The 25710-nt window shown below is 38.3% G+C and overlaps 3 protein-coding genes across 3 annotated transcripts in view; all 3 read right to left on the reverse strand.

Moving 5' to 3' along the window:
• Nucleotides 1-2592, reverse strand: part of LOC144637576 (uncharacterized) — a 5811-nt gene extending 3219 nt beyond the window's left edge. Inside the window, exon 1 of the mRNA XM_078496642.1 lies at nucleotides 2244-2592. Within this exon, the coding sequence (XP_078352768.1) occupies nucleotides 2244-2592 (349 nt within the window). The remainder of the gene's footprint in view (nucleotides 1-2243) is intronic.
• A 784-nt stretch (nucleotides 2593-3376) lies between these two features.
• LOC144638602 (uncharacterized) lies at nucleotides 3377-11227 on the reverse strand. Its single transcript, XM_078497799.1, has 2 exons — nucleotides 11154-11227; nucleotides 3377-8116 (listed from the first exon to the last, which is right to left on the reverse strand). Exon 2 carries the CDS (start codon nucleotides 8107-8109, stop codon nucleotides 4375-4377), a length of 3735 nt encoding a protein of 1244 aa, XP_078353925.1. The 5' UTR covers nucleotides 8110-8116; nucleotides 11154-11227; the 3' UTR covers nucleotides 3377-4374.
• A 5933-nt stretch (nucleotides 11228-17160) lies between these two features.
• Nucleotides 17161-20362, reverse strand: LOC144638609 (uncharacterized). The gene is made up of 2 exons (XM_078497808.1): nucleotides 18223-20362; nucleotides 17161-18076 (listed from the first exon to the last, which is right to left on the reverse strand). Exons 1-2 carry the CDS (start codon nucleotides 20360-20362, stop codon nucleotides 17175-17177), a joined length of 3042 nt encoding a protein of 1013 aa, XP_078353934.1. The 3' UTR covers nucleotides 17161-17174.
• Between the last annotated feature and the right edge of the window lie 5348 nt (nucleotides 20363-25710).

Genomic DNA, 25710 nt, shown 5'->3' on the forward strand with positions numbered 1-25710 from the left:
GGGGGGGGGGCTGCAGCCCCCTCCCCCTCCCCGCTTCGTACGCCTATGCGCACGGCATAAGCTAACTTCTACTAACTTCGTATTTATCTTCCTTAGCTTATACAAAGTGAAATATTCACGAATTTGTGTCAGATGTGCTACCGGTTATTCTCAGAGGTTGTTCGTAATGAAACATGAGAAAAGTCTTTTTTTCATATCTTCTTTTTCATATCTTCTTATATTGTTTTTATTGATCAGCAACGACTCCTACTTAACTGTAAAGATTTTTCGGGTTTCACTATCGTCTTCTTTTTTTACCGTGAGTACTGAGAGTAGTAGACTGGGTTATAATTAGTCCCGTAACTGATTAGGTGATTAGGTTATGAATGACAATGAAGGGATTCCCCAAAATTTATTTAATAGGCAAGTAGTGTTTCGTTTTAAGTAGATGGGTTATAAATGTTAATAAAGGGATTCCCCCATATCAATTTATAAGCAAGTTCCGTTTCGCTTTGGGCGATTAGCTGATGACTAATAATGAAGGGATTATTAGTCAAACCCGATGAGCTTATGTCATCACGTATTCACGCGTGAAATCCCGACATCTTATGAAGTGAGTTCCATTTTCGACAATTCGCAGTTAAAGTTTGAGCCGGAAAATATTCCGAAGACTTGCCTTGTTTAAGAAATGATCTTTTTGTAATCTTGATGGAAGAGTGAGGTGATAAATATCGAATTTTTGAGCGCGTCTTGACCCTTTTGCTCCTTGAGACGCACGCAACTCGGGTAACAAAGAAAGCTCCTTTTTAATATATTTTTTCCACCCACACATACCCTTTTCCAAGTTTCCATTATCAGTTATACTTCTCCTATACTGTTACGTGCATTTTTATCTCTAGCATTTCTTTCTCAAAATGCACAAGGAACATTTCTTTGTTACGGTTCTGACTTAACCCTATTCAGACCGAGCTTTTTTGGACCTTCCCTGACCGGGAGCCATGGTGATGTCAATTTCCTGACACAACATACTATCCTACCAAATTATTTCCAGATAAATTTTAGATAAACTCACAAAGTTTGGCAGAATTTTGAAAAAGTTATAAGCGTTTAAAGTCAGCGCGGGCCTCAAAAGCCCACCCCCCCCCCCCGGTCTGCTGGGTCTTTTATATTACTGTTTTGGTTTATATTAATACCAGTTAATAAAGGCACTTGTACTTTCATACCACGTGTAGTGTTTGGTCTTTTGATTTCAGTTCCTCTATCTGGCTTGGGAACAGAAATTTAAACATCTCACAAGGATCTGTAGTAAAGTTTGGTGAGGTAGCATACCTTATAAGGCAGAAAAATTAAATATGTAATACCCAATTTAGAAAACCCTGTATACCGTATACCTAAAAACCCTGGCCGACCCAGTTATTAGGGACCGGTAATTATTTATCGCCTGGTGGGAGCGGTGATTTTAGGATAAACATGGTGAAATTTAGGTGATCCCCCCTTTAAACATTATTCCATGATGTGATCCCCCCCCCTCATTACTATGGATAACTTCCGTGATCCCCCTCCCCCCGCCGATGTCTTTGCACCCATATTCAGTTACCAGTTATGGAGCCCTGGCAAAAATATCTTCTGCCAAACCAACACTCCGCGAAATTAAAGTTTTTTAACAGCATTACCAACAGATTTGCGAGTCTGTGTTTCGTCGCAAGTAATCTGGGCTCAGGAACTAGCTGCTTGAACAATAGCAAATGCGATTGGCGCTAAACTTGATAACATAGAGGAGCTGTCAAACAAAGAGAATTATTTTCTAAAGAGTAAGGAATTTAATAAGTTCATTTTAGGCATAATAAAGAGTTGCATTCGAAGGCGATGAGTTCGCCTATTTAGAAAAAACAAAAAGAGGAATCACTAGTGCGCTTCACACGGAACCTCAGTCCGCTCCTAAAGGTTTACAAAAGCGCGGATCGACCCCCAAGAGAGGCGACAAATGCTTCATGTTAAACAAACATGCTATTTCACAATGTTTCAGTTATCAGGAGTTATGGTTCACAATTTAGAATTCACCTGTACTTCGTGTTCAAAGATGGATATAAGCTAAGCACGTTTTAAAGGATAAATATAGACGTGTTTTCACAAAACGTTCTCGACATAAATTGAAATGTGCACATTCCCCAGTATGACAGTTTCCGTTTTATAAATAAAGTTGTGTTAGAACAAATTGCAAAATTACCAACAAAATTACCAACGTAAAGTCAGTCCTCCTTTACGGCTCTGAAACGTGGAGAGTAACAAAGGAAACTCCGCCAAACTGCAGACCTTTATCAACAAATGCCTGAGGTCAATCATGGGCATCCACTGGCCAGTGGTCATAACAAATGAAAAGCTATGGACAACAACTGAGCAGGAAAGGATCAACATCCAGATAAGAAGGCGGAGTGGGGTTGGATTGGGCACACCCTCAGGAAAACAAACTGCAATGTCACCAAGCAGGCACTGAGATGAAACCAACAGGGGAAGAGGAGCCGAGGCCTTCCCAGAAACAGCTGGAGGAGGACGGTAGATGACGAGGCGAGCAAAGCAGGCTACACCTGGTGGCAACTTAAAAGGATAGCCCATTAAAGAGGCCACGATGGCGAGCAATGGTTTCCGTGGACCTATGCTCCACTGGGAGCGAAAGGGTCTAAGTCAGAACAAATTGAGACCACAAATGCAATCATCTCCCAGTAGGAAAGGCGCGTTAATCTTACAAGTATGTTCTTAAACTTGCCTTATTTATAAACAGATTTTAGTGGTCCTGCATCTGAATCCTTCCAAAATTTTCAGTGATCCCCCCTTTTGGGCTCTCAGTTACGACTGATCCCCCCCTTCTGTTCATTTATAATTCAAGTGATCCCCCCAAAATCCTCCGCTCCCCCAAGACGATAAATAATGACCGGTCTCTATGGTGATCAGGAGTGCTTAGAAATACTTAGCTAATTAACAACTTGAAAATAAAGATGATAAAGGTAAGTAAATCGCTGTAGTTGAAGATGGTCGTTTGGAGTGTTAGCCTTCGTCGGAGCAAGATATGATCAGATATACTATGATTATTTTGCTCCGACAAAGGGCTCATGTTCGAAATGGCAGCTTTAAAAATTCGCTACGACGGTTAATTTACCTATGTCATTAGATGTGTTGCATTTATCCTTCATTTGCCGGCCGACGCAGCAAAGCCGTAGCTTTTTTAGAAGCTAATTCTAAGAGGACAGACCACGAACATAATTGTCGCTTCTGTAAATACCTAATTGCCGTAACCGTTCATCAGTAGGATACCAAACATGAGAGCAATAGCTTTCTTCACTCTGAGAAGTAGTTCAAATTTACATTAATGGACACAAAAAGGAATTTATATTGCTCACGTGTAGTTCTATTTTTATTGCTCATTTAATCAATAAACACTGCGTGCAGTGAGCCTTGTCAAGTTTTCAAAAGCAGCTTGCTAACGACAAAATTAAAAACCTCTTCTACTTTGACAACAGTATTTGCCACTTTCACATCTCCCATAATACACTTTGTTTGCCCAAAAAAATTTTGCATAAGCATTGTTTTTAATTTCTTTGGGGACATACAATCGTGCCAAGAGAAATTTAAAACAATACTTATGCAAAATTTGGGGGGGGGGGGGCAGACAAGGTCTATTATGGGAGATGTGGAAATGGTGAATAATGTTAATGATGAATGTGTTAGATGTTATTTGAATAGTTTCTGACATCACTCTACCTACAATGGCTAGCAATAGTTCAAGCACCTATTCTTTTGGTGGATTATCACTTTCACTCTTTATCAGTTGATACTATAATAATAATATCAAACGAATGCCAATCATGATTGGTAAACACACTGTGTTTATTATCATGACAAAAGAAGTTACCGTAGCGACAGTATATCCTGTATATCCTGTCAAAAAACAAATTTAACCCTTCACAAAACATTGAATTTTCGAATAGTTAAGGTGGCTCTGAACCCTATCAGAAAGGTTTTTAAACTTTGTAGAAATTGTACCAATACATTCCGATCATTGTTTAATAATAGAAATTTAGGATGACCGAGCTATGTTTGTTTTTTTGCATCAACCGACAAAGAATGTAGTGATTACTTTTGATTGGTGAAACAGAATGGCGCCAAGTTGAGCCTAAACGACGACAGTATTCGAAATTTAGTTTGTGTGTATATTATTCAGAGAAAATTGAATGTAACTAAACTAATTTTTCACTGGAATTATTTTTACATACTTCCACAACTAAACGAACGTTTTACACTATTAACAAGAATCACTTGTCTTTGCGAGTCTATGCTATTTCAACACATGCGTATCACTTAGACTACTTACAGTATAATATAATAAAAAAACGTCTTTATCTAAACTTGCTTTAATTTTTCAAAATCAAACGTCAGGTTATCTCCAATCAGCATAAAAGGTGCCCATTGTCTCACGTCAGAATAGCCGTTACATCTCATCCACTTCATGGCCTCGTGAAGAGATTCACTGGCGCTTTCTCCGCAAACAAGATGCTCGTAGAAATGACTCATGAACTGTTCTGTTGCACTGTCATCCAGGGCCCATTGTGCAACCAATACCGAGCGTGCACCAGATCCTAAGAATGCTCGAGCAATTCCGACAGCTCCCTCGGCTCTAATCTGTCCACGTGCACTGTGACAACAGCTAAGTACTACCAGTTTAGCTCGCAGTTGAAGTTTCGAAATATCAGACATTGTCAATAAGTAGTGTTCTTCTTGAGGTATCATGTTAGGGATGCGAATGGCCGGTGCAAGAGCAATTTCTCCTCTTTCTCCATCACCGTGTGCAGCAAAATGTATCAGGCTTACTGAATTTATCACTTCGAGTATTGCCTGCTTAGTTGCTTCTTGTCCTAACAAAGGCTTGACACCCAGCTTTCCTGCCACCATCTTCGCTTCGTTTTCTGCGCAAGGCAGTCGCGAAATGTCCATGAGACGTCCATGGAGATGCACTTTACCAACGTCAGGGTTCCCCACTATCAGTGCACCAGTCTGACTGTGATAGTCTGCTGGACTGTCATGAATAAGCTTGAGAGTTGTTAAAGAAGGAACAACCCGGATCCTAAACATCTCCGACAAATACTTCCCGTTTTCATCAGGTAACGCGGCAAATGGAATGTTGTATAAAGAACGATCAGGAACAATGATGATCTCAGAACCGTCAAGTAAGTCCGCCACCGGAGCGATGATCAATTTGTAACACAGAGCAAGATTCATTTTGGGTAATTTGTTTTCTTTACTTTTCTTTCCAGTTCGAAAACCTTCATCCAGGCTGTCTTCCTCGCATGGTTTGGATTCAGGCTGAACACGATCTAAAGATCGATCTTCGCAGAGCTCTTCAGGAAAAATGTCCAAACTTCTAAAGATTTTGCTAGCAAAAAGATCGTCCAAACTTCCAGCTAATTCTTCCTGAGCAATAAGTTCACGACCATTTATCTTTCGGAAATGTGTGACTCCGCTTGCTTTGACAATCCACAAAAACATGCTCTCAAAGAAATAAGAGACGTACAGACAAGTAGAGTTCCTTTCGTTGTCCATGACCTTTTCAATACCAACCCATGTTTGAGGATTAGCAGAGATTTGCTTTGGTACAGAGTATTGAGCTGACATTAAATCTGCCAGAGCACTGGCCCGCCCAAGCTCAGTAACATACAAAGCTTTATTAGGATTTCCGGCACCACAAAGCAATGAACTGAGTTCCCGGTAAGAATGAATATTGCTATCCGAAAAAGATATTTTAAAGTGATCGTTGTCTCTCAGGAAACTACGCAAATCTTCGCATATTTGAATACCTGGAAGCAAATACGAGAAAGCTTCTTGAATACTTCCTTCTTTAATTCTAACCCCTGCAAGTCTGCACAACGATTTGAACTGTATCTCAATATCTCCATTCTCTTCACTTATTGCAAGTCCATTCTTGAAGTGCTCTTCCGCCTTGAGATATTCACCAAGGTTAAGAAACACAGTTCCTAGGCTTAAGTAGCAACATGCTTTTCCTCTTTTGTCTCCTATTTTACTTCTAATCGCTAGTGCTTTCTCAAATTTTGTTATAGCCTTGACATAGTCACCAATAGATGCAAACACATTTCCTTGGATTTCGTAACAGCCTGCTTCGTCTTCTCTGGCTCCAATTTCTATTGCAATCACAAGTCCTTTCTGAGAATATTGGTTAGCCATGGCATATTTACCAAGAAGGTAAAGCACATTTCCGATGCACTGGTAAGACGAGGCTACTCCATGTCTGTCACCAATTTCTTTTTGGATCGCAAGTGCTTTCTCGTGATGTTCTCTAGCCTTCTCATATTCGCCAACTGATCGATACACATTTCCAAGGATTCCATAACAACTGGCTTCTCCTCCTCTGTCACCTATTTCTTTTTTAAACGCAAGAGCTTTTTCGAGGTGTTCCCTAGCCTTTTCATATTCGCCAACTGATTGATAGAAAAATCCAAGGTTACCGTAGCAAGAGGCTTCTCCATTTCTGTCGCCAATCTCTTTGCTGATCGTAAGGGATTTTACGAGATAATTTCTAGCTTCCAAATATTCGCCAACTGATAAATACACAATTCCAAGACTTGTGTTGCAGACTGCTTCTTCGCTTCTGTTACCAATTTCTTTGTTCATCATAAGCGATTTCACGAAATGCTCTCTAGCCTTCTCATATTTAGCAACTGATCGATACACATCTCCAAGGTTTAAGTAACAAGAGGCTTCTCCATTTCTATCCCCAGTTTCTTTCTTGATCGCAAGTGTTTTCTCGTAATATTCTCTTGCGATTTTATATTCGCCGACTAATTTATACGCAGTTCCGAGGTTCAAGTAACAGGAGGCTTCCTCGTCTCTGCCACCAATTTCTTTCCTAATCGCAAGTGCTTTAAAGTGATATTCTTTACACTTCTCATATTCGCCAACTAATTGATAAACAGTTCCAAGGTTTCCGTAACAGGAGGCTTCTAAATTTCTGTCACCAATTTCTTTGTTGATTTCAAGTGCTTTCTCGTAATATTCTCTAGCCTTCTTATATTCGCCAACTAATTTATAAACAATTCCAAGGTTTCCATAACAACGGGCTTCTTTATTTCTGTCGCCAATTTCTTTTAGGATAGCCAGTGATTTCTCGAGATATTCTTTAGCCTTCTCATATTCGCCAACTGATTGATTAACAGTTCCAAGGTTTCCGTAGCAAGAGGCTTGTCCATGTCGGTCACCAATCTCTTTTAGGATAGCCAGTGCTTTCTCGTGATATTCTCTAGCCTTCTCATATTCGCCAACTGATTTATACACAATTCCAAGGTTTCCGTAACACCAGGCTTCTCTATTCCTGTTACCAATTCCTTTGTAGATCGCTAGTGATTTCTCGAGATATTCTCTAGCTTTCTCATGTTTGCCATTTGATTCATACACAGTTCCAAGGTTTCCGTAGCAAGAGGCTTCTCCATTTCTGTCACCAATTTCTTTCCTGATCGCAAGTGATTTCTCGAGATACTCTTTAGCCTTCTCATATTCGCCAACTGATTGATACACAAATCCAAGGTTTACGTAACAAAAGCCTTCTAAATTTCTGCCCCCAATATCTTTGTTGACCGTTAGTGCTTTCTCGTGAAATTCTCGAGCTTTCTGATATTCACCAACTGATTGATACACACTTCCAAGGTTTCCGTAACAAGAGGCTTCTAATTTTCTGTCACCAATTTCTTTGCTGATCGTAAGCGCTTTCTCGTAATATTCCCTAGCCGTCTTATATTTGCAAAATCCGAATTGATACACAGCTCCAAGGTTTCCGTAACACGAGGCTTCCGCATTTCTGTCACCAAGCTCTTTACTGATCACGAGTGCTTCCTCAAGAAGTTCATTTGCTTCTAGATATTTACTGTGACGGAGATACACAACCGCTAGTTTTATACTCAGCCAACATTCATCATTTTCCTGTTCTTGTACGTCTGGTTTGCTTTTCAGAAGAAATAGGCATTCCTTGAATAACTCGATGGCTTTTTCAACGCGAGAGGTGTTGAGAAGGAAAGCTGCAATAAAGAGGCCGATGTAGATGGCTTGACTAGCATCACCTTTGTTGTTCATTTCAGTTCTGTCATAATAAGAGAGAATAAAAGTGAAAATAAATAAGCGTCTTGTCTGTTTACAGTTTTGAAAATGGTTGAGAAAAAATCGTAAATAGTATGAATATATATTGTCATTCAATGCATTTTTCTCTTTCTTTTCATTGGCCGACAGCGTACCACATGAAGTGCAAGTAACTGCCTACAAATAATGGTCTGCTCATGCGCATCACGGTCTGACAGTGATTTTGCTACAAATAATATTCTGCTCATGCGTATTTGTCTCATTCTAAGAAAAATGGCATTGTTGTGAGAGAGCTGTTTGATTTGTCTACAAGACCCGCAAAACGACGGGAATATAAGTTATGCTTTTCTTCTGTATTACTCCAGGAAGGAAGCGCGCGGTTCCCGGTTTCTAATGGTAATTGTGCAAAACAAATTCAGCTAATCGAATGATAAAACAATTATTGAACTCGGTTTTCGCAAAATATCGTGATTTGTCAGGGTCGCACAAATTAAGTCACGATATTGTACTCAAACCCGTCCAAAAATTGTTAACCCTCGGACGTACAGGGGGGGGGGGGGGGGGTGGGTGGATGCCAAACCCGCCCCCTCCGTTATAAGGTTTTTCGAAATTTTGAAAAGAGCATTTACTTTACAATGTTGTAGCCGTTCATTCATCCCTTGCGAAAATTTTGATATGTCAATCATGTGTCCATGACATTTGACGTTGCCATGACAACGTCATAATTACAAGCAGGTCTGCCCAAAAATCGTCATTTTTAACTTTTTTTCTTTATTTTTTCCAGTTTTTTTTAAACAGAATTGTATGATTTGACTTTTTTTGCATTCCATAAGCATTCTGGCTTGATTTTCCATCAAGTTCCGTTATTTTCTGACTTTCTAAGAAAATTGTGAAATCCAGGATGGCAGATCCAAGATCGCGGCCATTATGACGTCACGTGATGTCATTTGACGTCACAGCCAACAAAAATTATGTCATCCTGTAGAGTACGCTACGGGCTTTCTAATCATAGCCAAAATATTTCGCCGCGCCTTAATAGGACGAAAACTCTGGGAAGGGGTTCAATCTACCCCCCCCCCCCTTGTACGATGGTGGGGGTATGAGTTTGCTTGTACGTCCGAGGGTTAATTTAGCTCTCGATCACTCTACATGTCATTAGCAACGTTGTATATTAATTTTTCCCTGAATTCCGGAAATGGTATTCACAGCAGGGGAAAAACATTATTTGCTTTAATCATGCAGACATCAAGTATTTGCTCGCTACACCGTTGATGTCAGCCATGCACGAAATAAAGTTTAAAAAAATTAAAAAGCCTTTTTTACAGCGAAGAGCAACGCACGAGTCAAAAGGTTTTTCTGCGTTCTTCAATATTAGTTACCTAGCATAGAATAACACTTATCGTCAATTACTGGATAAAATCTACGGTTAAACTTATTACTGCACTTTTAATTAATTTGTCCTAAGTGTCGCCGTGTTAATATTTTCTCTGTCTGTACTTGTTAAGTTGATTAGTATATTTCAGATTGTATTTGTGTGATTTGTAGTTTAGTCGGGTCAGGGAAGGTTTTTTTTCGGGATATTTTTTAAGGGGCTGGGTGTGGGTGTTTTAACCAAGTAGGGGACTTATGTCCTATTGTTAAGCACCTGTGCTTGTACGAATCCTCAAATAAATAATAAATAAATAAATAAATAAATAAATAAATAAACGTTTCTATTGAAAGTCAAAATCGGATTGCAACCTAAATAAATTTCCGTTGACATAGACACTCCCTAACAAAAAACGACTTATGTAGTAGATTTATCTAACTATTGTTAAGTACTAGTTTTCGATCTCGTCTTCAATCTTTTAAGTAATTATTGTTTATATAATTATTATTTATTAACCCTCGGACCTACGGGGGGAGGGGGGGGGTGGATGCCTCCCCACCATAAGGTTTTTTTTTCAAATTTTGAAAAGAGGATTTACCCTACAGTGCTGAAACTTTTAATAATTGTCCGACCGAGAGATAAACATAACTTTGATCAAATTGCTTCAAAATAACGCCAAAATGTGCCTTAACGTTATGTTTTGATAAATCAGAAAGTTTCGTTTATTTTCTTACTCGCGATTCGGAGAACTAAATTTTTCCTTAACAACACTCCGGTTATAATCTTTGGGTAATTTTCTAATTTGAGCGCTTTTTCCAAAATCTTAAAATTGGCTCGATGGATTTTGAAAACATTCTCCAGTAAGGTTACAACCGTTTGCATTGATACGCGACTTCAGAAATTAAAACGCCTGCGGAAACGTTTCCAAGATTTCCGTCAAGACGTTTCGCACGAGCGACGAGCGATCATGAAGTTCAACCGTCGATAAATAAATTTTATGCTGACAGAAGACTACAGAAACTTGGTCAAATTTAACTTTATAGACTTTACCTTCAATTTCAAGGCTTGTGCGTTTGGAAACCGAATGAAACTAAACGGTTTACAGATCTTAACGAACATTAAAATTAATTTTTATTTATACAAAGTCGACAGTGCCAGACTGAATGTTGCGATACGTTTTACGGGTCGCTCACCATAAAAAATTTTGTGCCTTTTATTTTCATGGTGTTTATTCCGACGACGTAGCGAGACAAAGCCCTTTTTGACAACTTAGCTACAAATGGGTTTAATTCTGCGCCTGTTAAAAACAGTTTAAGGAGTTTTGGCCGCGGAATAAAATTTATTTATCGCCAGTTCACATTCGTGATCGCTCGCGTAAGACCTTGTCGGAAACTCTTTCAAATTATGATTGACGGAAATCTTGGAAAAATTTCCGCGGGTGTCTTGATTGGTGTAGTCGAGTATCAATGCAAACGGTGGTAATAATGCAAATAATTAATTTTATTGCAAAGATTTATCAAGGTCTACAACAGGTTTTGGACAACGCCTTGTTGTAATGTTTTAAACACCCTAATATTCCTCCCTTTTTTTCATGCCAAATTAATGTCAAAGACAAAAAAAATATCGCCGACAACTTTAAATTAAAACTTTGTTTTAAACTTGATGCACTTACCCTCCAAGTTCAACTTCAAGTCGGAATAAAATCCACAACAATGTTGATCTAGGTTACCTATAACAGTAATCTCCGTTTCATAAGGAGTCGAAATCGAAATAAAATCCAAATCAATCAATCACCGTTAGGTAAACGGTGATCTTCCCTTCGAAGTGACAATGACGCAAACAATTTTCCTTTTTGAGAACCATGAGATAAGCTTTCATTTTCCACTAAGATCTTCCCAATACACTTTTATAAAGGCCTTGTAAAATTAAAGGAAAGGAAAGAGAGTCGTATTGGCCATCGTACGCGTATAATCTATCTATCCCTAATTTACGTGACAGTCGAGTTTGAGCAGACATTTAGCATAGTGCGATGTATGCATATTATGATATTTGTCATTGCTACATTTAGCCTCACGTCTCACTTTCTGCTGTGTTTCAGTTTTCAGTTATAATTCAAGTCAAGAAATACGATCCACGTACCTTCTCAAATTGTACCGATGACCCAATATATTGTCGTGCAATTTTTAATAAATCTTTCATTCTCCATTTGACAGGCAAATTACATCTTTGAAGCAACAGTTCCACTCAATACCGAGTTTATCATGCAAGAATATTATAACATCTCGGGAAAATATAAAATGTTTTTTTTTTTTTAAATTTATGGAACAATGGCACGCACAGCACAAGATAGCAAGTTGAATACTTTACAACGTAATCATCGCATTTCGTCTTCCTCTAAGAAAGTGAATTATTCAGGAAGTTGAGTCAGATCTGTCACGTTTTTGTCACAAGTTATTCGTAGTGAATCGCGAGCTGAGAAGTTTGACCATTTTTATTTTCTTATTATCTGAGTAACACTGATTATTGATGAGTGGAATGGTGACTTGGATGAAATAAAATAAATGAAGAAGCGTTTTCAGGTCTTGTTTTCTCAAAAAATAAAATTTCCGAGCCCCAAACGGGAGTCGAACGCATGACCATCCAGATACCAGTGGACGCTCTAACCACTGATGGCGAACAAGGTCATAATTTTAAACTACTAAGTTCAAGCAATAACACACTTAAATGTAAACAAACATTCAGGATTGTCTGTTTTAATTTTTTCAGTTGTAGACGGGGGTAACGAGGTAATACGACTGTGAATACTAATGAACGAATTCCCCATATTATTCATAATAAGCGAGTTTTGTGTGAGCGGATTTATGATTTATAATAATGAAGGGAGTTCCCCCTATCTAGCTTATGAGCTTACGTCATCACCCATTCATATGACTTCGCCCAATATCTGTTTGAGTGAGTTCCATGAATGAGGATAATTTTGCGGGCGAAAATTTTCGAAGTCTTGCGCTTTTAAGGAAACGAATTCCATTTATCAACATGGTTAAGAAGGTAATAAATATCGAATTTTTGACCACTTCTAGACCTTTTCGTCTCAGCAAATAACAGATTTTTTCAAGATTAACAGGAAAAAACAGATGTAGTTTTGACAACACGGCTGAAAAAGGCAAGAAATCGGACGTCTGCATGTTTTGCCTTCAAGTAGACCCTTTTGTCCTTCGCGTTTTCCCGCTATTCATCGTGGTTTTTTACACACATAGCAGACTGAACTGTAGTTTACGTTTTGATATTTGCAAAGATCAATAAATGTTCGCTACATCGGGTTAACTATCACACTCAGAACACATATAGAAGAGATAAAAAGACAGTTGCATTTATTTTATTTTCTTTCCTTAATTTCACTGCTTACCCTAAATGCGCAATACTTGGAGGCAGGAGACAAAACTGCCAGTTACAAAATGGAGCCCAAAAATGTGACCATTTTGAACTAATTCACATTCGTTCGTGCAGTTATTATCCAATCAGAAGGCGAGAAAAGCTTCCAGTTGACTTCTGATTGGATTAAATTTGCACGAAAGAATGTAAATAAATTTAAAGTGGTCACACTTTCGGAGTATTCGCTGTAAAATACATGATTAATTAGGGCCTGATTACATGGCGAATTTCAGCCCGGTTTGCAGGGCTGGAATTTTCTTGCGATGACTTGGAGAATTTCAGCCCGGGTTGAACACTTTTAAAACTGAAAACTAATCGTAGCAGCCATTTTCTTTCGTTGAAAACTATCATTGCGCGTCCGTAAGCTCGCTTTCAGCCCGGGCTGAAATTTGAACGCGATTATATAAGGTTCAGTTTTAGCCCGTTTCAAACCGGTATGAGGTTTTTCAGCCCGGCAAACCGGGCTGAAATTTGCCATGTTATCAGGCCCTAAATGAAGGCTAAAATTATTCCAATATAAGAAAAATAGTAATCCGAAGTTGATTATGTCGTTGCAAGGTACTCGATCGGTCGCACACGCTTTCACGAACTCAGGTATCATGTACGTAATAACTGTAATGTAAATACATGTATTTTGACACCATTTTACTTTAAAACGCCTACTTTCTTAAAGGAAACCTCCATTTTACTGCAAGTTGATGTTTAATTGGGGCTGTTCCGAAAACGCGGAGTGCGGAGTGCGGAGTGCGGAGTGCGGAGTCCGAAAATGCGGAGTCTGTAAAAAAATTAAAAAAAAAATAAAATAAAAATAAAATAAAAAACGTGTGATAAGAAAATTAAAATAAAATGAAAAATATATAAATATTAAACTAAATATTAAAAAGATAATACACATTTTTGCACAGCTTCGCCCGAAGCAGTGAAGCGGATCGTTCAGACCGCGGCCATTTCTTTCTTCAAAAATGACTGCAGTTCACGTTTCACGAAATATTAACAAACAGTATTTCCAATTTTTTGGAATCACTACTCGTAAACTTCAAATAACTTTAGTTTCTTTTTTACCAAAGAGCCTAAAGCCATGTTGCTTCGTAAAAAATAAAATACGCCTGGCTTTCCAAGATCATGATACACAGGAAACCCTCTAAACTGAAGATCCATCAGCTACGTGGCTCTTGTCAACTCCGCCTTCTAAACTTTTCGCATTCTAATTGACGAAGTTCATTTTTTTAAAAAAAAAATGTATGACAACGATACGTTACGCAGACTTATAGTTATAGTGAAGTAAAAAAAAAGAGATTGGCCAATAAAAAAGCAAAAAATAAAACTTTTCAAAGAGTGCCAAAAAGCCATTCAACCGCACTGCTCTGCTTGTCAAAACTTCAATTCATCTCGCCCGTCTTAGATCGATCTGTCACAGAGAGATGCACGCCTTGCGCGTCGTGTAGCCATGTCGGTCAGAGGACAAGGTTACTGAATCGATTTCTTTGCAAGAAATGTGTATTTTTTTGATTTGTTTGACAGTGTACATCTAACCCGTATCAAAATATACAATGTTACTTTTCAGCAACAGATGTGTCATTTGTAGTGAAAAGCAAAAGCTATTGCAAGCTTGACATAACCATTACCAGTTATCACGATTGTCCTTGACACAGACGTGTTTCCATGACACCTGAAATAAACGGTTCCCAGGTTCCGAATTCCCAGCGAAAAGAACTTACAATCAAAAGAATTAGTATTCTTGCACTGAAAACATGATTTCAACCAAAAATGACATGTCCACAGATGGATATAGATATCCACGGCACAAAGGCGGTTAAATGACTTTTGGGGAAATTTTTATTTATTTATTTTTTGCTTTTTTATTAAGTGCTGCGGAGTAGCGTATCGTTGTTGTACATTTTTCTTTAATTTGAACTTCGTCTAGCATAAAAAGCGGAGTTGAAATTCTGTGTATTCGTGGAAAGCCAGGCGAAGCAACATGGCTTTAGGCTCTTTGGTAAAAAAGAAACTAAAGTTATTTGAAGTTTACGAGTAGTGATTCCAAAAAATTGGAAATACTGTTTGTTAATATTTCGTGAAACGTGAACTGCAGTCATTTTTGAAGAAAGAAATGGCCGCGGTCTGAACGATCCGCTTCACTGCTTCGGGCGAAGCTGTGCAAAAATGTGTATTATTTTTTTAATATTTAGTTTAATATTTAGTATATTTTTCATTTTATTTTAATTTTTTTTATCAGACTTTTTTTATTTTATTTTTATTTTATTTTTTTTTTTAAATTTTTTTACAGACTCCGCATTTTCGGACTCCGCACTCCGCACTCCGCACTCCGCACTCCGCACTCCGCACTCCGCGTTTTCGGAACAGCCGTTTAATTGGTTGGAAGTATGTCTTAATTCTAAATTTTGCCGGACAAGGATGAAATGACATTTAATAGAAACAAAAAAGAAAAGATTATCGCTTTTAAATTTCCCGCGCCGCCATTTTGGATTTTATGACGTGTAGTGGTTGCTGTTATTGTTAGGAAGCAGAAGATCTTTTGTGTGAAACAATTGGGCAACTATTATCCTTCATAAAATCCAAAATGGCGGCTTGCGTAAATTTTATAAGCCATAATCTTTTCCAATTTGTGTTACTATTAAATTGTATTTCTCACTTGTTCTGTTAAATTTGGAATTTTGGCGTTATTTCAAACAATTCAACGTCTACTTGTCATAGGAGTGGAGGTTCTCTTTAAGTTACCTTATCATTCTGTTAGACTCACTGGTACTTAATTTGTTTTTATCAGTGAAACGGCCTATAGGCATTACTTATCGAGAGCGCTTTTTGTCATCATCCAGAATTCTTGATTCCTTATGTTTTATATACTAAGCTCATTTTAATTCAAACTAATTACGAATTCTAAAACACTCCCTCGAAGAACTTTACCGTGATGTTCAGTAGTACCTTTAGTATAAAAATTGTTCTACAGCTACAAGTATATTACAGGAGGAAATAGACACAGTTTATGACTAAGTGTTAACAGTTCTTTCGCGTAAAGCAACTTGTAGCGTGATTTCTTAACAGAGCTTAAAAGAGCAAGACTCTTATAGGGCGATCTTTGCTTACGTCATTGTTTAAATTTTGCATCATTAGCATACAACTTTGGGTAGAGAAGGCATCATGCTATATACAAAGTGACTCCAGATTTTAAAGAGCTTGTAAATCTTAATTATCAGCGAAATTTTTTAGCTCTTTGTATGCAATATTCCAGGAGATAAAAGCGTTCAAAAACTAAAACAATAACTGGGTGGCAAAAGCGCTTATGAGCCTATACATTCTTCGGTAAAATTTCAAGTTTTCAAATCTGCGTCACAGAAAAAGTATTTATTAATACATCGGGCTCACATTTATAGCGAAAGTTAATCGTACCATGTACTTGGGATATTCAGAAATGATATTTTGAAGCTCGAAAGTGAAGCGCTTATGCTAATGAGGCAAATATTGTAAAAAAAGATTCCCCTATTGTGTTAAAATGTAAAACGTTCTGCATGTAATGTTTTCACTGATATTATTTCTGCTTGAGGCTTTTTCGTGCAAATAAAAAACCTATAATCAGTGGTCAAGTTATACATGGACTACTGTTTTCAAATCAACACTAGCGAAAGTGTCAGTTGAGGCGATTGTACCTTTTACGTCTCTACCTGATGTTCTGATCTTCCTGTGCTATTAAAAAACCTGAAAAATAAAAAATTATAACCATTTAATAGCCGTCTGATCATTTACATGTACTAAAGTCAGTAGCAGTTAATTTTCTAATAATATGTTTGCAAGGAAAGTTACCTGTTAAAATGTAGTATTTGTTATAACATATATTGGATTTTGCGCGCGCTCTGATCGGCTATAAACGTATCTTTAAACTGAGTATAAAACTTTGATACTCAAATTTATAATCATAGCTTTTTATCTAATAACATAAAATACGATGTTGTATTAAATCTTTATCATAAAACAAATAAAGAAGCCAAATTCGTGTATTAAACTGCCATAAAAGCTCCAGCATTTCAAGAACGTTTGAAAAATGTATAAGACACTCGCCTTCGGCTCGTGTTTTCCAAATTCTTCTTACTTCTCAAATTTCCCTTGTGATTATAATAGGATGGTCGATCGGTCTCGCATCAGGAAATTACCGAATTAAGACTGGGAACTAGCAGGAAAATGCGCTATGGATACGCTACGACTGTAAGTAGCCTCGTGTGGGAAGTAACAACCCTTTGAAAGATTGTTAGATAATAAATAATCTATAAAACTTACCTTGTTTTTCGAAATCGAATGTCACGTTATCTCCAATCAGTATAAAAGGTGCCCACTCGCTTACGTGAGAATAGCCCTTACATCTCATCCGCTTCATGGCCTCGTGAAGAGATTCGCTCGCACTTTTTCCTCTGACAAGGTGTTTGTAGAAACGACTCATCAACTGCTCCGTTGCACTGGCTTCTAGGGCCCACAGTGAAACCAACACTGAGCGTGCACCAGATCCTAAGAATGCCCGAGCAATTCCGACAGCTCCCTCGGCTCTGATCTGTCCTCGTGCACTGTGACAACAGCTAAGTACTACCAGTTTAGCTCGCAGTCGAACTTTTGAAATGTCAGACATTGTCAGTAGGAATTCTTCTTCTCGAGGTCTCCTATCAGACGTACGAGTGGCCGGTGCAAGGACAATTTCTCCTCTCTCTGCATCACCATGTGCAGCAAAATGTGTCAGACTTACTGAATTTATCACTTCGAGTACTGCCTGCTTAGTTGCTTCTTGTCCTAACAAAGGCTTAACACCAAGCTTTTGTCCTATTATCTTCGCTTCGTTTTCTGCACAAGGCAGTCGCGAAATGTACGTGGGACGTCGATTGAATTGCACATGACCAACATCAGGGTTCCCCACTATCAGTGCACCAGTCTGACTGTGATAGTCTGCTGGACTGTCATGAATGAGCTTGAGCGTCGTTAGAGATGGAGCGACGTGGATCCTGAAAGCCTCTGCTAAACACTTCCCATTTTCGTCAGGTAACGCGGCAAAGGGAATGTTGTATAAAGAACGATCAGGAACAATGATGATTTCTTGGCCCTCAAGTAAGTCCACAACTGGGGCGATGATCAGTTTGTAACACAGAGGAAGATCCATTTTGGGTCCTTCGTTATCCTCACTTTCCGGATCAATTTAGGTTTCTGGGAAACTGCTCACCTACCCCCTCCCCAAACCTAACATTTTGCCCAAAGCGATAAGTAAGGGTTAATGTTAGGTTTGGGGAGGGGTAGGTGAGCAGTTTCCCAGAAACCTAAATTGATCCCACTTTCCTTTCTAATTCGTAAACCTTCATCCAGGCTCTCTTCCTCGCATGATTTGGATTGGGGATGGATACAGTCTAAAGATCGGTCTTCGCAATGTTCCTTAGGTAAAATGTTGAAACTTCTAAAGTTTTTGCTAGCAAAAAATTCGTCCAAATTTCCAGCTAATCCTTCCTGAACAATTAATTCATGTCCATCTATCGTTCGGAAATGTTTGACTCCGTTTGCTTTGACAATCCACAAAAATATGCTGTGAAAAAAATAAGAGACGTACAGACAAGTACAGTTCCTTTCGTTGTCCATGACCTTTTCAATACCAGCCCATGTTTGAGGATTAGCTGAAACTTGCTTCTCTACAGAGTATTGAGCTGACATTAAATCTGCCAGAGCACTGGCCCGCCCAAGCTCAGTAACATACAGAGCTTTATCAGGATTTGCGGCGCCACACAGCAATGCACAGAGTAGCTGGTAGGATTGAATATGGCAATCCGAAAAGGATATTTTAAACTGATCGTTGTCTCTCAGAAAACTACGCAAATGCTCGCATTTTTGAATACCTGGTAGGAGATACGAGACAGCATCCTGTTTTTTTTCTTCTATTCCTCTTGCATGTGCTAATGCCTCAAGCGATTTGATCTCGGTCGGAACATCTCCAATCTCCTCACTTATTGCAAGTCCCTTCTTGATACATTCTTCTGCTTTAACATTTTCTCTTAAGTTAAAGAATGCTTTTCCCAGGTTTAGGTAATTGCTTGCTTCTCGTCTCCTGTCTCCGATTTCTTGGTGGATCGCCAATGCTTTTTCCAAATATTCTTTAGCTTTGACATTGTCAAAAAGAGATGCAAACAAAACTGCTTGGCTTGAGTAACAGGCGGCCTCAAGTGATCTGTTTCCGATTTCTTTTGCGATAAAAAGTCCTCTCTGATAATGCCTGTTAGCTATGGCATATTTACCAAGAGCGTTGAAAACGTCTCCGAGCTTAATGTAAGACAAGGCCACCTCATATCTGTCACCAACTTTTTTTTTGATCATCAGTGATTTCATGAGATGTTCTCTAGCCGTCTCATATTCGCCAATTGCCAAATACACATTTCCAAGGTCTCTACAACAGGAGGCTTCTTCTTCTCTGTTCTCAATTTTTTTGTTGATCGCCAATGATTTTCCGTAATGTTCTCTAGCTTTCTCATACTCGCCAGTGAATAAATACACATCTCCAAGCCTTCTGTAACAGACGGCTTCTCCTTTTCTGTCACGACTTTCTTTGCTGACCGCCAAAGACCTCTCCAGATGTTCTCTAGCTTTCTGAACTTCGCCAAAGTGTATATTCACAACTGCAAGGTTTGCGTAAATGTTTGCTTCTCCATTTATGTCACCAGTTTCTTTGAGAATCGCCAGTGAACTCTCAAGATGTTCCCTAGCCTTCTCATGTTCACCAACTGATACATACACAGTTCCAAGGTTTCTGTAGCAGAAGGCTTCTCCATTTCTGTCACCAGTTTCTTTGCTGATCGCCAGTGCTTGCTCAAGATGTTCTCTAGCCTTCTCATATTCACCAACTGATTGATACACAGCTCCAAGGTTTCTGTAGCAGAAGGCTTCTCCATTTCTGTCACCAATTTCTTTTTTGATCGCCAATGACTTCTTGTAATGTTCTTTTGCCTTTTCATATTCACCATCTGACTTAAACACAACTCCAAGGGATTCGTAACAGAGGGCTTCTCCATTTTTGTCCCCGATTTCCATACTGATCAAGAGCGCTTTCGCAAAGAGTTCTTTTGCTTCTAGGTGTTTACTTTGAATAAAATACATTACCGCTAACAATTTGCTTATCTGACATTCGAAAGTTTTTTCACCCCATTCACGGAAAATGTGGAGACTTTTTTCTCCGTTTTTTATGGCATTTGTGTAATCATTGATATCAATGTAGGCCTGCGCCATCGTGAAATATATCAATGTGTGGAAGAATTTGCCTATTTCGTCGTAGTCTTTTATTCCCGCTTTGTTTTTCAAGAGGAACAAGCATTCCTTGCATAACTCGATGGCCTTTAGACCTCGTCTGGTGTTGAGAAGGAAGTAGGCAACAGTAAGGCCGATATAGATGGCTTGTAGAACTTCACCTGTGTTGTTCATGTCAAACACTTCTGTCAGAGTAAAAAGGGAATAAAAAATGGAAACAAATTTGTCATTAAGTCTGTTTATGCATTAATAACTGATTGAGGAAAATTGATGGCAACAAGAGCATTTATTACATTTTATCACCTAAAGACATTTAAATTATTGTCGCGATGGGAGTCTTGACTTAATTAACTGGTTTTCATTGTTGAGCAAAAAACAAGAACACCCACTCCTGTTTATATAGTGCCCTCCATAAACAAAAGCATAAAAATGTTCGTTTTGCTTATGCTTATGCTCATGCTTATTCCCTGAGGGCAGCATAAGAAGATTGATTTTGTTTCTTCTCATGTTGCTGCTTATGCTTTTGTCCAGCGAAAATCAATTTTCATCTTACTAGAAGTTAAATTATTTCGATAGAAACAACCAAGCAGGCACGGCAAGGCCGGGGGGGGGGGGGGCTGGGGGGGGGGGGGCGTTGCTTTAGAATTTCCAAAAAAATAAAGACTTACTAAGAGAAAAGTCTATTAAGCCCCCCCCCCCCACTTCAAGTCACTAGTCAGCCCCCCCACTTGGAAAATTGCTCCGCCGTCCCTGCCAAGAGCATTATACTCAAGTATAAAAATGCCAAAGGCCTATTTTCAAGAGTAATTACATAACCCATTCAAATCAAGATCGAACTTACCACCTTTTTTTTGGGCGTGGTAGAAAGAATAAAAACGTACAGCGTCTTTTTACGTCAGGAACGTTGTCTATAGGTTAAAAAAAATCATCTCAGGCTTATTCAAGACAGACCTATTAGTCCACCTGTAACCCATGCGGCAACAAGACACACAAAACTGAAAGTTACAATGGAAGATCGAGACACCAAACTGAAAATCACAGCCTAAGATTAACTCACAAAGATTAAAATCACAGATGAAGATAAACGCACAACTTAAAGAAGCTGGAAGTCAGAGACAAAGATAGATATGCAAAGCGAAAGTCACAGAATAAGATTGAAGTTGGAAACTGAAAGTCACGGACAAGAGTAAACACGTAAAAATGAAATTTACAGACAAAAATGAGCGCACAAAACTAAAAGTTACCGACAATTGCGGTCAAATGTATAGTTTTCTGCACTGCACATTCATACTCTTTCTTCGTATAATTGTTTTAATTTCTTAGCTTTGGTATTCAAAGGAAGATGTTTTAGTTCTAATTTACGTAGGTAGACCATTTTCAATTTTGATTATTTTTTACCGCCTTTATTCTTCGAACGTAGCTCATGTTAAATTTACCCCTGTCATTGATCACTGAAGCATCTTAATGCCAAAGCCATTTAATATGGCAAGGTTTTTCTTATACGCGAATAAATCGAAGAAGTACAGAATTAAAACGAAATGGAATGACTACACAGATTACCAAAACGGAAAGAAAATTAAACTGACAGACTGTGAGCGAGTTTCAACATCCTGTGAGACACCTTATTTTAGCAGTTTTTCCCGCCTAATTGTTTCTCTTAAGTTACTACAAAGCTAATGTCAAGTAAAACAGGTTTTCGCCAACTAGTTTAAATTACAACTTGGGTTAGAAAAACTGTACTTACCGTTTACGTTCAAGCCGGAATAAAATCCACAACAATCTGTGTTAGCCCTAACGGTTATCTCCGTTTTATAACAAATGCAAATCGAAAATTCAAATCAATCACCGTCAGCTCCTCATCAAAATGTCAATGACGCAAACTATTGTTATGTTTTAAAACCATGAGATAAGCTTTCAATTCGACAAAAAGGGAAGGAGGGTCAGACAAAGTGGTCATCTTACGCGAATAATTCCCTCATCATAGAATTTGTGTCAGCCGAGTTTGAGCAGGACATCATTCAGCAATGTGCAATATATTCTTGGCTTGCAACCACGTGACAAGGCGGCCATGTCGGTGGACAAAACAATGAAAAAAGGTTTTCGCCAAATTTGCGTGATAAAGGATTTTAGTTCCCAGCGGAGGGAAACGCCTTGTTCTTGACTACCAGCATGGCCGCCGTGAAATCAGCTGCAACCCTGCAATGCATATTACCATAACTGTCCATATACTAGACTCACGTCTCGCTTTCCAATGTGTTTCAGTTTCAATCGTAATACACGTACTGTACTTGTCAATAATTACGCTTTAGTTACCTTCTCAAATTTTACCGATGACCCAATTTATATATTATCATGTAATTTTCGATAAATCTTTCATTCTTCATTTCACAGTCAAACGACATCAACGAGTCCAAGGTTTCACTCGATGTCGAGTTGAAGGAAAGATATTATTTCATCTCGAAGACTATTAACAAAATAGTTGACTATTTTACGGGAGAACGGCACCTACAGCCGGCCTAACTTCTACTTATTTCGTATTTATCAGATTCCTTCTTCCTTTACAAAGTGAAATATTCAGGACGTTGTGTCAGCTGTGTCACGTTATTCTCAGAAGTTGTTCGTAATGAAACATGAGAAAAGTCTATTATTCGTATCTTCGTAATATACTTTTAAACGGTAAAGATTTTTGGGTTTCACTGTTGTTGTTTTTTTTTTTCACCGTGACAACTGACAGTAGTAGAGTGAGTTATTATTAGTCCCGTGACTGATTAGTTGATAAGTTATGAACAAAATTGAAGGGATTCCCCAATATTTATTTAATAAGCAAGGTTACTAATGCTATTAAAGGGATTCCCCCGTATCAATTTAATTAGTAATTTGCGTTTCGTTTTGGGTGATTAGTTGATGACTAATGATGAAGGGATTCCCCGAAACCCAATGAGCTTATGTCATTACGTATTCATATGACGTCACCCATATCTAAGGTAGTGAATTATGTTTTTGACTGATTCGACAGCACTCTAATTTCGCAGTTGAATTTTGAGCCAAAGGGCTCATGTTCAAAATGTCAAATTCGCTACGGCGGTTAATAAATATAAATCAAGTTCATAATTATAAGTGTTTCACTTACCCGCCGACGCTGCACAACCGTTGCTTTTTTAGAAAGTAAACTCTTTTTATTTTATAAGAATATTTTTTTTCCGACCGAGGCTGAATATTCTTATTTTTCTTCTGATTTTAGGCTCAAAATATTCTTATGAACATTCTTAGATAATACCGTTTGACATTTCTGTTTTAGCATGTATAGGGGTATCAATCACAAGTGTTTGGTGTCCAGATCTATATTTAGCAATTATCCTGCGAAATCGCGCGGAATATCGCCTGATACTTAGCCGACGAGGCCGTAGGCCGAGTTGGCTAAAATCAGACGATATTCCGCAAGATTGAGCAGGATAATTGTTTTATTATTCAACAAAATGTCAACGAAACACATTTTGCACATAGAAAAACTGTAATTGTGCAGCGCTTTACAAGATTTCGGACGAATCTTCGCAACCTACGAATACCGCAGGATATCTGTTATGTACGGATGACAGATATCCTTAACATTTTGACCATATATGGGCAGCGCGCGCATCTGTTGAATAATAACGTGTTTTACCGTACCCAAATTCGCAAATAGCCAATCAGATGCGCGATCTACTGTCCTGATATCCTACGATATCAAGTCACTGACCTGATATGCCACCATATCACGATCACTTTGAAGTAAGGTAGTGTTACCGAGCGATGAATTGAAAAGAGGTTTTACCAATAAAACAGAACCTCATAATTTAAATTTAGCTGGTGTTAAGCGATAGTAAAAGGAGAAAAACTTTCCCGCCAAAACTAAACTTGAGCGCGCTCGCCAATTGCAATTGCGCGATGTTTGCCGACGAGGACTGAAACATTCAGACTGAAACTATGGAGTTGGAATTTCCACATTTTTCGCTACATTTTGATTTTGAAAATTTAGAGAATGAAGCTCCAAACAAACGAGTGGAACAAAAGGCAGAAGAGGAACTTGATAAAAGTGTTGAAGAACAAAAAGGTATCAACACAAGCAGGTCAACACAATTTGCACTACGTACCTGGCAAGCATGGCTTCAACAGAGCGTTAAATATAACCGAATTTTTGGCTGAATTTGGGTACGGTAAATACCTAATCGTACCCTTTTTGGTACGCTTCGGCTGCATATCAGGCTCGTTTGGTCTCGCCATGGGTATTTTGGCTCGACTACGTCTCGCCAAAATACGAACCATGGCTCGACCAAACTCGCCGGATATGCCGCCGAAGCGTACCAAAAAGGTACGATTAGGTATAAATATTGTGCACATGTACCATTGCTTTTCGTTGCAGCCAGCAAGATCAAGATGTCACGTCAGACAACTTAACCGTTTTGGCTTTAAACAGAGCATTCCTCATAGAGATACAATGACGGAAATGAAAATTAAATACCTGATTTTGTTTCAACTAAAAGCATATTTAATTGTAATTTATTTACAAATTTTCAACTCAAAATTATATTCTTTTCAAAATCTCAGCCTCGGGTTTATTCTTAAAATATTCTCAAAAATTCGCAAATTTCAGCCTCGATATTCTGATAAAAATAAACTAGGTTCTTATAAAATAAAAAGAGTGTAATAGCTTTCTTCACTCTGAGAAGAAATTCAATTTTACATAAATGGCACAAAGAGAAATTTATATTGCTCACAGTTCTATTTTCATTACTGTTTAAGTCAATACTGACAATACATGTAGCCTTGTGAAGTTATCAAAAGCAGCTTGCTGACGACAAAATTAAAAACATCTTCTACTTTGACAACAGTATTATGTTAATGATAAATGTGTTAGATGTCTTGCGAATAGTTTCTGACGTCACTCTAACTAAGCTGGCTGGCAATGGTTTCCAGCACGTATACTTTAATGGACTCATTAGTGCTACTCTTTATCAGTTGATGTTATAGTGATAATATCAAACGAATGCCTAATCAGTGGTAAACACGCGGCGGTCATTGTCGTGACAAGAATGGTTGCCATAGCAACTGCGTATTTTGTCAAAAACATCTTTTATTCTAGATTGTTTATGGTGCCCCTGAACCCTATTCTGAGAGCTTTTTAAATTTTACAAAAATTGTGTCGTTTACACTATTCAGCAAACATCATTCTTTTTTCAATCCTTCAAATACAAAAACTTGATTAAATCATTAGCCCACACAGCCTAAACTTGATTAATAAACCAACACAACCTAAACTTAGACACTTATTGAATGAGCTAAACCTTGGACCATAAACTCAAGTAACAAAGAAACTTTAAAAATGACAAAAGCTTCAAAGCACTAACCCGAACAGGTTTACCGGACGAAGGCTAGCAAAAGCAAATTGATCTCAATGAACTAAGATATATAAACAACTTTAAGTCTCTCTGTGCGGGAAGTTGGGCCCTTAAAACATTAGAATCTCACAGTAGCTACAAAATTAT

This window comes from Oculina patagonica, chromosome 14 (assembly GCF_052425735.1).
Source record: "Oculina patagonica isolate OP01 chromosome 14, crgOcupat, whole genome shotgun sequence".
NCBI lineage: Eukaryota > Metazoa > Cnidaria > Anthozoa > Scleractinia > Oculinidae > Oculina > Oculina patagonica.